We start from the raw sequence: 13,081 nt of genomic DNA on the forward strand, positions 1-13,081 counted from the left end.
AAAAAAAAAAACTAGTTTTTGAAAAAAAAAAGAAAAAAAAAACTATGAAAAGCTTAGTTTACAGAGAAAAATTCAACTTTCATGAGCTTTATCAAAGAATAGTTTATATAAATTTGTACATAAATTACTTCTATGAAAAGGTCACTTTATAACCGACCACTTTTACACGGATGAACAAATTAAGCAAGTTTGATCATTAACTTGTAAGAAACTACCTCATACCGTGCAGTGTGGTCCAAAGATAGTATTATAAATTATGTGTTTTCTGACTGTGTATACATATAATATTTTAGCGTATAGAACATTTCATTCTTTACATGAATATCTTTGTGCGTATAAATCGTGTCAAGTTTACTTTAAAAAATTGAATAATCGAATGTAAAAAGATATTTTATATTAGTTAGATAAATAAATTATGCAATTGATATTGATCTATGCTAGGTATAACAAAATACATTTATAGTTTTCTGAAGGAGATTATATATAAATAAAAAATTTCTAAGTACGTAGATCATCTAAATAAATGGAAAATATATATACACAAATATACTTTTATATTTTTAAAATTCACATAAATTCTCCCTTATGGTCCATTTTTGTTATAAAGATTTTCATTTCTCACAATAATATTTTCTTTGAATAAAATAGAATAATAGATTTGAAAATTTTAGAATTATTTTTTTTTGTATATATTTAATTAATTATTTTTAGATTTATTTTCTTTAAAAAATAAAACTTTTTGTATTTAATTTTACTACATAAAAGGAGAAGATGAATTTTTTGTTTCATAAAAACGAATAATTATATGATATTGAAAATATTGTATTGTATAAACCTTACCTAATATCATTAGCTCATCAAATACGATTACAGTTTAACAATTTATGTATAATTTAACATGCAAGGTATGTATTTTAAAATAATAACGTTTATTGGTAAACCTAAAAAGTTTTTTACACTTAGTATTTTATTTGCTATTATTTGTTAGTGTTATCTTATCTCCAAAAAAAGGTATGGTTCCTTACCTTATAAGTAGCTTAATACTAAAAATAAAAAAATTAATTCCTTTAGTAAATATTATTTTACTATAAAATCAAATAGAAGTTCAGATTATTCAAGGGCAAACAGTAAACTTACGATTTTTAATTACTAAAATCATACTGTTGCTTAGTAAATTACTATCCAAATGTTGACCTCTTAAAATTTTAATTTATTAAAATGTAAAATTCATAAAATTTTGTTGCTGATGCATAACAGTTATATTGAAAAAAAAAAAAAAACATAAAACAATTTGAACGTGTTATTATTTTTTGGGAAATTATAATTATTTTTATTATTGTTATAGTTATTTCATTCGCGAATTATGGATGAAAATCTCAATGTAGGCCCTGATGTTTCCATTACATTAATCAAAGAACTAGATTCTTGTGGAGACTCAAGCAAAGTACAAAACCGAAAAAATAAAATAAAACCCCACCGAGCAGACAATGAAAAAACATGTATAATAAAAAAATTCAGGTCAACCATTAGAACTAATACTTAACAAGTTGGTTTATGTACAAATGTGTTGTGCTGTATAAACCCAAATTTTTTTTTTTTTTCCTAATATACCTAATCTTCTTCTCTGCCTGCCAGCAAGTAGCAACAAACAAACCAATATGAATATCAATATCCTCCACCAACACTTTTTTTTTTTTTTTTTTTTAACTTTCCCATCTGTATTCCCTCTACTATAATTCAAACAAAGCATTTAAAATGGTGGATCATCCTATCCTTCCTCTTCCAATTGTGCCTATCAATTCCACCAACCAAACCCAACTACAGCAACTACCATCACCAAACTTTCCAACCTTTTCTTTTGTTTTCTTTTTCTTTTTTTTCCCTTCACTTTCTATGTACACAAAGCCCAATCCCCAAGCAAAGAATATCATATAGCCGCAAAGTGGACAAATCTTCTGCCTTCCAAATTGCCTTTTTCTATTTGTTAACTCGTGCTCAAGAATATGATCTGATTAATCCCAAATTGTATAGATTCCTTCTCACAAGGCTTCCAAGTGATAATAACACTGCCCCACCAACCCCAACCGCTTGCTCTTCATTCTCTGCCTTCGTGTGATAACTCAATGGCAATTCCTTCACTTTTAAGCTACTCAGCCCTATTTTCTGTCTAACAGATTCAATGATTTTTGGATCTGCAGGGTTACCAACCGCATCTGTCACATAGAAAACATTTAGAGCCATGTCCCTAGTGGTGGATATTTCGGCCCTTGTCACGTTTAAGCCATTCTCTCGGAACGTCCTTGTCACATCTGCTAAAAGGGCTTGTCTATCAGCTGTGCAAAGTTCTAGTCTCACACCCTGTTGTCAAAAAAAAAAAAAAGAACTTATATTAGTTCCAAAAGCTTTTTGTAGCATAACATAAAGAATAACAAAACGAATCTCAAATTACTCAGACAATTTGAATGATTTGGAAATATGGAATTTGAAACTATACCTCAGATGCTCTTCTTTGAATAGCAGCTTCTATGCATTGGATCACTCGTTGCCTTTCGGGTTCTGAACTAATTGGGGTTCCATCCGTGTGTCTGATGTAAAATTCCTACAACAAAATACAAAGACAAGTCATTTTGATGCTTCAAAAGAAGTAACAGTGTTTGAAAAAATCAAATTTTTGATAATATATATATATATATATACAAAATACATACCAAGTATGCTTTATCCCCTGCTGTGTTAATTGTGGCATGGAAAACCACATAGTCCATATCTGTCAACGTGCAAACAACATCAAACAAAAGCTTGCTTCTATCTTTGCACTGAACATTCACCACAGAATAACCCCTTCCTGTCCAGTTCTGGACAGTCACCATTAGAGAATCCGCGCAACGCCGCAAGATAGACTTCCTTTCGTAATCGCGGTCTGCGAACATCATTTGGTGCAGTCTTCTTTCCGTGTGTGTTACCCCCATGGAAACAGAGGTTTTGGCACTCCGAATATCATTATCCCCTTTAAGAACATTCCTTAACAACGCTTCAATTTTATTGATTTTCTGTGAGTCCTCAATTGGACAACCAGAGTCGCAATCTTTTACGTAGATAAGTGAAGCAATCCGGCCATTGTGCGTCCACACTTTAGATTCAACCACATTGCATTGAAGATCAGCTAGTACTGCAAACACTTCGGAAAGCAGACCCACTCGATCTGTTCCCGTTAGCTCCAAAGCTGTCAATCCATTACAGCCATTGGATCTCCCATAGTGAATGGCACCAAGAGACTGCATAGTGTAAAGAAACCATTAGTTTCAATCAAAATTCTGAAGTTGGGTATTAAATTTGTCATTAAATTAAAGCGTTTCGTAACAGTATAATTACCTGCTCGATATAGCTGATGACGCTCTCGTCTGTTAATTTATTTCCGTTTTGATCGGTCACATGGAAAACTGAAGCATATCAAGCAACAAACCAGATCAGATTTCGATTCAAAGTTGCTGAAAATTTCGCTTTTGTTTCAGAAAATGAATTCACCAAAAAAAAAGGGTTTAATTTTCTTACCATCCATGAACCATCTTCCATCGGAAGAAATATAAGCCTTTTTGATTAAAAGGTTCAAATCAGTGAGAACCTGAACAGCCTCAAGGAGAATTCCATGCCTCCTGGCACTATCAACCTATTGACCAAGAAAACAAAAAGAACATAGACGATTAGTCTTTTTTTCTTTTTCTTTTTTTTTTTTTGGGGGGGGGGGGGGGGGGTGTGTGGGTGGGGAACTCAAATTTTGGAAGGACATGGAAGTTTTTCTCTTTTAAACTTTCGATGGGTTTCGTAGAAGCTAACCTTGACAAGAGTCACAGTGGAGCAAACGGCATTGTCGATCACGACCCTGCAAAAATAAAAAGCGGTGAATGGTCAAGTCAGAGGACCAACTTTTTTATTTATTTATTTATTTTCTTTTTGGAGTTTTTTATTTTCAAACGCACAGATCAAGAAAAATGAAACAGGGTCTTTGACAAGTCTAAAGCAAGATGTGTAAGCCACAGGCACAGGAAGGTTTGACAAAAAAAAAAAAAAAAACAAAAAGAAAGAAAGGGTCAGAAAACCAAAATCATAATGAAAATGGAAGGTAGAGGAAAAGTAAATATATATATATATATATATATATATATATATAAAAACAAATGGCTATCTGTGTTGAATTTTGTTAGCAGAGGAAATTTGATAAAAATAAAAAATAAAAAAAATTAAAAGAAAATATTTCCAAAACGAAAGGAAATCGAGAACAGATCTGAATTTGCAGAGGACCCAAAAACGTTTTCCGGAAAAATTTTCACGAGAAAGGAAAGTAAAGTTTACCAGGTCACAAAATATTAAAAAAAAAATGGTCAAAAAAAGCCAGAAACCAAGAAAAACTGAAAAAATCAAATCAAATCAAATCAAAAATATTTTCAAATCAAAATTGAATCAGTGAATTTAGAATTTAGATTTTTTTTTTCCAGTGACCAGAAAAAGAAAAGAAAAACGAGAACCAGAGAAAACCAGTTAGAAAATCCAAGCGAAAAAAAGAAAAACTAGGAAAATGAAATTCGAAAATGTGAAAGTTGAGAAGGAAGATTGATAAGGAAAAAAAAGAAAAAAAAAAAAACACAAACCTCGGAGTGTTCATCCTGTAAACAAGCTTCTCATATTCATCCAAACAAGCAGCCCACTCCATTTGTTCCTCTATTTTTTTTTTATTTTTTCAAAATTTACAAAGAAAAAACAGTGCACCCGAAGAGAACCGTTTTCGTGGTTGATTTTTCAGCTTTGTTTTGTTGAAAGCTTTTTAAAAGACCCAACTCAAAGAATCTTCTGCATAAAACGACGACGAAATCGAAGAAGAAAGAAATAATAATAACAAAAGCAGAGCCAAGGAAAAAAAGAGAACTCTTTTTTCCACCAAAAAAATTAACGCTCTCTTCACCGTAACAAACAAAGACCCAAATGCTCGATTAAACCTCAAATTCTCTTAACCCTTTATTGCTTTCATACCCTTCGACCAAATCGCCATTAACAACACTCACCAAACACCTCCTTCACACACTCTCTCTCTCTCTCTCTCTCTCTCTCTCTACACGAAAAAGAGTTACTATTTTTCTCTCTGTTCCGCTTTCTCTCTCTATTTCAAAGCGCAAAGCACGCCTCGTTCTTAACCCACCGTTTCTTGGGGTTCAAATATATATATGTATGTATATATATATATATATAAATATAACTTTTATTTTAATATATTCCTTTTTTATTTTATTTAAAAATATTTTATTTATTTATTATATTTTTAATTTCGAAATACGCAAAGAGGAGAATGGGGGTCACATGCGTGACTTTGGCCATAAGGGCTTCCCTTCCCACTCCCTCACTCGATGCTGACCGACTCTTTGTTTTTTTTTTTTTTTTTTTTTCTTTTTAAGTCAACCAATTAAACAACACGTGTCAATTGATCCCTCACCTAGTGGTTAGAGAGTCCAGCTTGGATGCCACGTTTGCATCTGAAGCCGAACCTTTGCGTGTTATCCACTCAATATAGAAGGAAATGAAGGTTACCAGACACAGCAGCTGATTCTTTTGATCAAACGGCCAGGACACTCCACGTGGCGTTTGTGGGCCCCATGTTAAATTGAGGATGGCTTCGTTATTAAGTTCGGACTTGCGGACCGTAAATTATGACGTGTGCACGTGACACGTCACCCGACTCGTCTCGGATTTTCCTTTGTCATTGTTTCGGCCGGTTTTTCTTGTATTTCTCGTCCCTTCTCCTGCGGGTCCTGATTATTTTATTTACTTATTTTCGTTTATTCCACCATCAATGCCCTCACGTCGTCCACATGCAAAAACATGATGGGGGCATATTAGTAATTTAATTAATAGATTCGGTTATCGTATCCGTGATACTTTCTTAAAGAGATGCTGTTTTGGAATTCGGAGATCCGAATCTGAGAGAGAGGGGGGGGAAAAAAAAAAAAAATTACGTAAGGCTACGTCAGGTTCTATTATATTAATTGGGTTTTTTTTGGTAATGGTGTATTAATAATTTTATAAAATGACGTGGCTCCCTCTAATTGGAGAACAGATCAGCAATTACGCGCATGACTTAAGACGTAGTCGTGGAGGCATGTTTTAGGACTTATTATGTCTCAAAAACGTTGCATATATATATATATATATATTTTTTTTTTAATTGTTACAACCCTTACACTTGTCGAGAGCTGAGATAATGTCAACCGAAATACTAGCCATGTGGGTCCCAACAGACTGGGCGGGGGGACCTACTCGGTCTGACAATCACGTGCTAGCTCTTCAGAAAACACGTTCGTTGGTTGGCCGCTGTCTATGGGCACCGACTTGTCCTACGTGGCAAACTAACAGCAAAACAGTGATTTAAAAAATAACGGTAATTTTCTCTCTCCGTTAACTGCTAAGCGCCATTCACTCTCCTCTCTTTGACTGGTATATATTGCCACGTGGATAGTGGTGCATTTAATTCTTGTAGTAAATGAGTGTTTTATTATTATTATTATTTTGTTTTTTTTTGGCAGAAACTAAAAACGACCGGGCCGTTATGTGTCGTGAAGGAAGGGATAGATAGCGTCGTTTAATACGACAGGTGTGACGGTTGGTGTTTTTGAATTCGCACCGGCTCGTTTGGCGCGAAACGTGAGCCGTTTCCCGCTAAATCGGACGGCCGTGGGTCCATGTCATCACGGGAAAAATCCAAATCGATATTTTCAGTGATGGAAAATGGAAAAAGTGGACCGCACTTTTTTTTTTCTTTTATTTATTTATTTGAAAATAACGTGGTTATTACGCTGTTTGTGTGTGTGGGTGAGGGTGAATAATTCGAGAGAGCCAAAAAATGAAAAATAAAAAAATTTGCAAGAATGTGGCCTTTGGGAGAGCTGAAGGGACAATGTACTAGGAGGAGGAGGAGTGTGGGGAAAGTAGATGTGACACGTGGATGACAGCTCAGACGTCTGTAACTGGGTCCCATTTTCCAAATTCCCCCCTGAATATTATATATATATAATTCGAAATTCCAATTTTGGGAATTCCCGCCTTTTTCTTTCTTTTTTTTTTTCTTTTCGCATTTTTGGGTTGTGGGGGGGTGTGTTTGGGTCTCTGCCCTCTTCATCTTCCGTCTTATCGGCCACTTTTTTGACTGTTAAAAAAAGCGTTTTGGCGGTAAATTCGAAAACCAGGTTCACATTAAGAGCGGGAAAGCGGAAGAGTGGAGACCTGGATTCTCTACAGCGGCGCCGCATATCTCTCCGTGAGACACTCGGGGCATGTTTTAGTGCGACGTGATTAAACATGTTTGGGCTTTGGATTTATTTTTTTAATTAAATTAATTAAGTTTAACCAAAATCTCCAGTCGGATATCTTCCATTGAATTTGGTAACTCTGTAATTCATTAGCTACTCAAATTTAAAACTCAAAAATTAGAATAGAACCAAACTATAATCAAACGGAGTAGCAGGTGAGGCACAATTAAGTCATTTCACTGAAGTTCCATTAATAAATTATTAGTTAGTGCTATACCGAATCACCACTGCTGCCATTTTCTAACTTTGTTGACGAAACCATTAATTTTGAATAAAACGACACCAAAATGTTTCTAAAATGAATATAAAACGCAGAGACAGAAAGAAGAGTGGGAAGTGTGTGGAAACCCAAGCCAAAGTCACATGCCTTATACATGGGTATACTGAATCTTCATGCTGGATCATATGATCTCTGACCCAGAAAATTAATTGACCATCTTAATATTAAATAAATGAACAAAATAAAATAAAAGAGAGAGATTTCATAGTAATGGAAATGTGATTCTCTACGATCATGATGATGGAAGCTTACCTAATAAGGCTTTCGACTGATGCATCGTAACCGCTCGTATTGCGAAAATGGCCCTCTCTGTCTGATCGCTATTGGACGGCTGGCATTTCCAGCTAAGAGCAAGCACAAAGATTGCGATTTGCGAAAGGCCAAGAGGATAAAAAATAAATAAATAAAATCGTAAACAAAAAGCTTTTTGTTTTATTATTATTATTATTTCGGGTTCGTTAGCTTGGCTTGCAAGTCTCGTTTCTAACTGCTATGAAATGGAAAGTCTATTGGATTCACTGTGGAAGTTTTTTTATTGAAACAGATGAGAAGTAGAAGAAGATTTTTTGGGTGTGCCTAATTTCATTAAAAAAAATTAAAAATTGTAAATTTTAAGCACAAAAATTCTCTATAACACAAATAAATAAATTTAAAAAAAAAAGGTACAAAAATTCATGTGGCGTAAGGCGGTGTGATTATAACATGTTACATGTGTTTATGCCATGAATATTGCATGTTATAATTCTTAGTGATGCCAAGTAATTTTCCATGTTGTTGTTTCGATAATAGGGTGTAACCACATATTTTTAGTACCAAACTTGGGATTTATACTTCTTCCAAATCCTTTTCTATGGAGGTGAAAATCACCAGCTTATTCCCTTTCAACTAACATCACTTTGATTGGGTCGTTGTGTAAATGCATGTAGCATCTTTTTAGCCACAAGGATAAGGAAGGGGAAAAAAAAAAAAAAAAAGAATAAGAATAAGAATAAAAATAAGAGATGAAGCATACGTATCATATTAATTTTCATTTGTTTGATGCATACAATAGAATACATGGAGTGGCATTTTTATTGCTTAAGTTCTCTATATGTATGGTCAAATAATATTAATCTAATTGGTAAATTATTTATATCTATAATTGAAAAATAATTGATCAATTGATAAATTATTTAAATCTATAATTGAAAGATTATGGTTCGAAATACTTAATAAAAAAAACAAAAATTATTATAAATGCCCCTAAAATAAGAAAATAAAAAAAAAAGTTCTCTATATCTTTAAAGGAAGAGTACAATGACAAAATTATTATTTTTCTTCAGTATTAATTTTGAATTTAAATTAAAACTATGCATTAATGTGTAAAAAAAAAATTAGTAGATTTTGTGTTAATTTAATATTATTCAACTTGTTTTTATTTTAATATGAAAAAAAAAACCTTTAAAACTATAAAATTATCATACAAGAAAATGACATATTTGCTGATAAATTATATTTGATTGAATTCGAATCAAAAGCCAAAATATGTATATAGACATTGCTTATTGAAAATAGATGCCTAACTTATCTTTCATTTTCTTTTCCTGTTTTTTAACTGAACTTGTGTTTCACGTGCTGATTATAAAGAAAATGAGAAAGAAATTTTTTTTTTTTTTTTTGGGGTCATTTTGGATTACTAGAACCCTTGCCCTTCCATTAATAGGAGGAGAGGTGGCCACGCCATTACACTATATATCTCGGAGATTATAAGTTATTAAATTTGGTTGAGAACATTTGATGTAGAGTTTGGTTACAGTATAAGCATCAAACGGTTTCCAATTGCAAAGTAGTTGGTAAATCAGGCAAAGGCTTGCTGGAAATGATGGTGTATGGGGAAAAACAAAGTGCCTTGTCAAAATGGTAGAGACTTATAAACCATATGAAAAATAAATTCTTGAATTTTGATGTGAAGTGTGAAATAATAAGTATGATTTTTCATTTCCATTTTTTTTTTTTTTGGGGGGGGGAATTTTGAGTATGTAAGATTGCGACTTGCTTATTTTTGCTCCATTCGTTGTCACTTCAAATGCTTCACAAATTTGTAGCAAAAAATAAAATTGCTTCACAAATTCAATCATGTGGACAATGTAAACCTTTTGGCCTCCTATGAGAAGACATTCTACCCAATATTGAACCGCTTTTTCCATGTGTTTTAATAAGAGAATTGACACAAATTATATCCTTATTTTTCTACAATAACACGTCAACATAATATTTTATTAATAATTTTATTATAAGCATGGCAATGACTAATTTTTCTACAATTTGGGAAATGGAAAGTACTTTTTTTATTTTTATTTTTTATTTTATGTATTTGCCTCTTTGAAATTCTGAATTGCCTTTCATCAAAAAATAAAAATAAAAATCTTAAATCATCTTCCTTCCTAATTAAAATAAAAATAATATTTAATAAGATTAAAATGATGTCGCAGTTCTTTTCCCCTTGATAATGACACAGCCCAATTTAATTTATCATTAAAACATATTTAAAGACACTTCTTTTTTTTTTTTTACTTTCTTTTTTCTTTTTTTTTCTTTTTTTTCTGTCTTTCTTTTGTTACATTAAAAAATATACAACCATTCAAAAAAAAAAAAATTCAATAGATTTTTCTAAAGATTTTATCAAGCTGCTACGGTAAAAAAAAAAAAAAATCTAAATTCTGTCAACATAATTTTTTATTTTTGAAGGATCTATTAAACATTGTAGAGGCTTTTTAAAAACAATTTTTTTCTTAAAAAACCGATTTTAATTAAATATATGTAATTAATTAATAACCATAAATAAAATTTTATACATTATCATTTGAGAATAATTTTAAAATTGATGATATCGATTTCTATACAGTATAAGTAGTAATCTACATTTACTATTGGAGATGCTCTTGCATAAATAAAACATTATTGTAAAGACGTTAATAGTTGTAACTAGGATTAATGGGGTTAATTTGTAAGTGACTTAGTTTATTTTACTTGGGTGCAACAAATGGGGATCAACTCCTATAGATATATATATATATATATATATATATACGGAAATTTTATGGTGAGGACGGTCCGCATGAGGATCGCAGTATTAGTGATGGTTTTTCATAGTATTAATGAGGATTTCTTAGAAAATCGTCACCAATACTGTGGTCCGTATAAGGACTGTCCGCACCATAGACAGACTGTATATATATATATATGACTTTATTTGATCACAAAAATGGAAGCTTGGTATTAGGTCCAAATTAAACACTTTTTTTGGTAGATGGTCCAAAATTAAGTACTTGTAGTTTATTAATCTTCTGTTTGTATAATTCAATGTGGGAAGAGTTGCTCATTTGGTTGCTGCATATCAGAGCTAGATCCTAGATTTTTTTCCTTTTTTTTTTATTTTTTAATACTTTACAGTTTTTATCGGTCCATATCAAACTCTTCGTTATTTTCTGCAAACTCAATTTTCCACGTACACATTAATCTCAAAATTTATTGCCTCGTTTCTATTGGATATTGTCTATTAATTATTAAAATAAAATTCATTCCCTTTACTTTCAAATTCCGCATTTTACAGTATCTATTTTTAGTGCTAAATTCAACATTTAAATTTTGATAACAGTTTGAAAATATTTGTGGACAAGCAATATATTTGTGTATCATGTGGTCCACAGTTAATTTTATAGATCTGTCAGCGAGCCAACCACATAATTTTTTCTTCTTTTTGGTTGTAAGATGGGACATGCCAGGAAGGATTAACTAAGATTTCTATATTCTATGCATCCAAAAGCTTATTAATTACACCAATGTGAGAATGGTTAATCTAGTCTAATACCCTTCTGTGTCCTAGCTTTACGTATAGCTCCCAACCTTCCAAAACTTTGATTTGGGAGAAAGATGTACGTTAATTAAATGTTAGTCTTGTGAGTAAGAACAAAAAGGTTATAAATGGTTAAAATTTGTATAATAGTAGTGCATATTATGATCCCTAATTATCACTGATCAAATGAATTTTTCCTTTTTATCTTACGAGTCCCAGGTTGTGATTTCATGTGTTTCGACTTTGGAAAGCTTCATTTGAGCCTTATGGTGTACTTCATCTAGCTCAAATTGTAAATAGGGGAAGGGGCTAACAATGCTTCATATTGACTCGTCGTGATCCTGATAATTAATATTAAGGCAAGCTTAACAATGATATACTGATTCAAATAGCTTCTAAGCTAATGAATTTCACGAAGGCTCCTTTTTTCTTTACGAAAAGAAAATAAATATTTGTTTTCTTATAAACAAATATGATACAAATTGAATTCGGAATCTAACCTTTAAAAAAAATTAAAAAAATTTCGTTTATACCTGTTTAATTTTGTCATTATTCACTGAAATTGTATACTTTTGAAAAATCATCATTTACTTCTTTTTAGTTTTGTAAATATATCTAAAAAAATTGATTTGTCAATTTTTATCAATTAATTTTAACAGTAATTAGTCAAAATCATATTTTTATAATGTTATTCAATTATAAATTATTGATTTTTAACTTTTTTTTACTCTTTAACTATTAAAATTAATAAGTAAAACAAGCAACAATTGACAAATGAGTATACTTTGATGATTATAAAAATTAAAAAAAATAATAATAATTTTTCAAAAACATAAAATCTAAATAAGATAATGACAAAACTAAAATTATGTAAATAAAATTTATCTTATTTAGAGCTGACATACAACATCGACAGTTATTTTTTTCCCTAGAATATTATCAATTATTATACAAATACGTTATTTGTTATTGTTAATAATTAAAAATGTAAAATCAACTGTTAACATGACAGTTGCTAAGTCACACAATGCTATGAATTCATCGTATTTCACAGAGATTTTTATATACATATATATATATATATATATATATATATATATATATATATATATTAGGATATGGGCATTTGAACTTAAGTTTATTGTCCGGGCATTTGAAATTAAGTTTATTGTCCGAACAAAGAGTAAATTTATCATGAGCTATTATTGATGAAGATGAAATAGTAGAGGGCATGCTACAATAGGAAATGTAGTAGGCTTTCTTTAATTTTTTTTTTTTTTTAATGGTAGGAAAAATAGAATATAGTACAAAAGGATTGATTTTTCCTACTTAAATTTTAATATAACAAAATAATATATAATTAAACACCTCTAATTATTATAACCAAAGATAAATAAACTCTAATGGGAATGGGCTAGAAGTAAGTAGCCAGTGACTTGGTAGATAGGTGAAGTCAACTTTGACACTTGGAGGGCAAATAGAAATGTCAAACAAGACAGCAAGATGATTGAGACAATATGTGGGTTAACGCTGTTTTAACCCTTTCAGCTTTTATGATTTTTTTTAATTTTCTTATATATATATATATATATATATATTTTTTTTTTTCAAATG

The 13,081-nt window shown here is 31.2% G+C and overlaps 1 protein-coding gene across 1 annotated transcript; it reads right to left on the bottom strand.

Moving 5' to 3' along the window:
* Positions 1–1,482: 1,482 nt before the first annotated feature.
* Positions 1,483–5,209, bottom strand: LOC107408599 (ACT domain-containing protein ACR8). The gene is made up of 7 exons (XM_048464274.2): positions 4,647–5,209; positions 3,835–3,880; positions 3,553–3,667; positions 3,373–3,440; positions 2,709–3,275; positions 2,495–2,599; positions 1,483–2,358 (listed from the first exon to the last, which is right to left on the bottom strand). Exons 1-7 carry the CDS (start codon positions 4,706–4,708, stop codon positions 1,996–1,998), a joined length of 1,326 nt encoding a protein of 441 aa, XP_048320231.2. The 5' UTR covers positions 4,709–5,209; the 3' UTR covers positions 1,483–1,995.
* Positions 5,210–13,081: the final 7,872 nt, after the last annotated feature.

Source organism: Ziziphus jujuba, chromosome 6, assembly GCF_031755915.1.
Source record: "Ziziphus jujuba cultivar Dongzao chromosome 6, ASM3175591v1".
Classification (NCBI taxonomy): Eukaryota; Viridiplantae; Streptophyta; class Magnoliopsida; order Rosales; family Rhamnaceae; genus Ziziphus; species Ziziphus jujuba.

What these genes read in the sequence shown, in the direction of transcription:
- LOC107408599 (XM_048464274.2), bottom strand. Translation starts at nt 4,708, where the DNA reads ATGGAGTGGGCTGCTTGTTTGGATGAATATGAGAAGCTTGTTTACAGG. An exon ending in CCACTGTGACTCTTGTCAAG is followed by an intron (nt 3,668 to 3,834) that starts GTTAGCTTCTAC and finishes CTTGGTCAATAG; the next exon opens with GTTGATAGTGCCAGGAGGCA. An exon ending in TGGAAGATGGTTCATGGATG is followed by an intron (nt 3,441 to 3,552) that starts GTAAGAAAATTA and finishes GATATGCTTCAG; the next exon opens with TTTTCCATGTGACCGATCAA.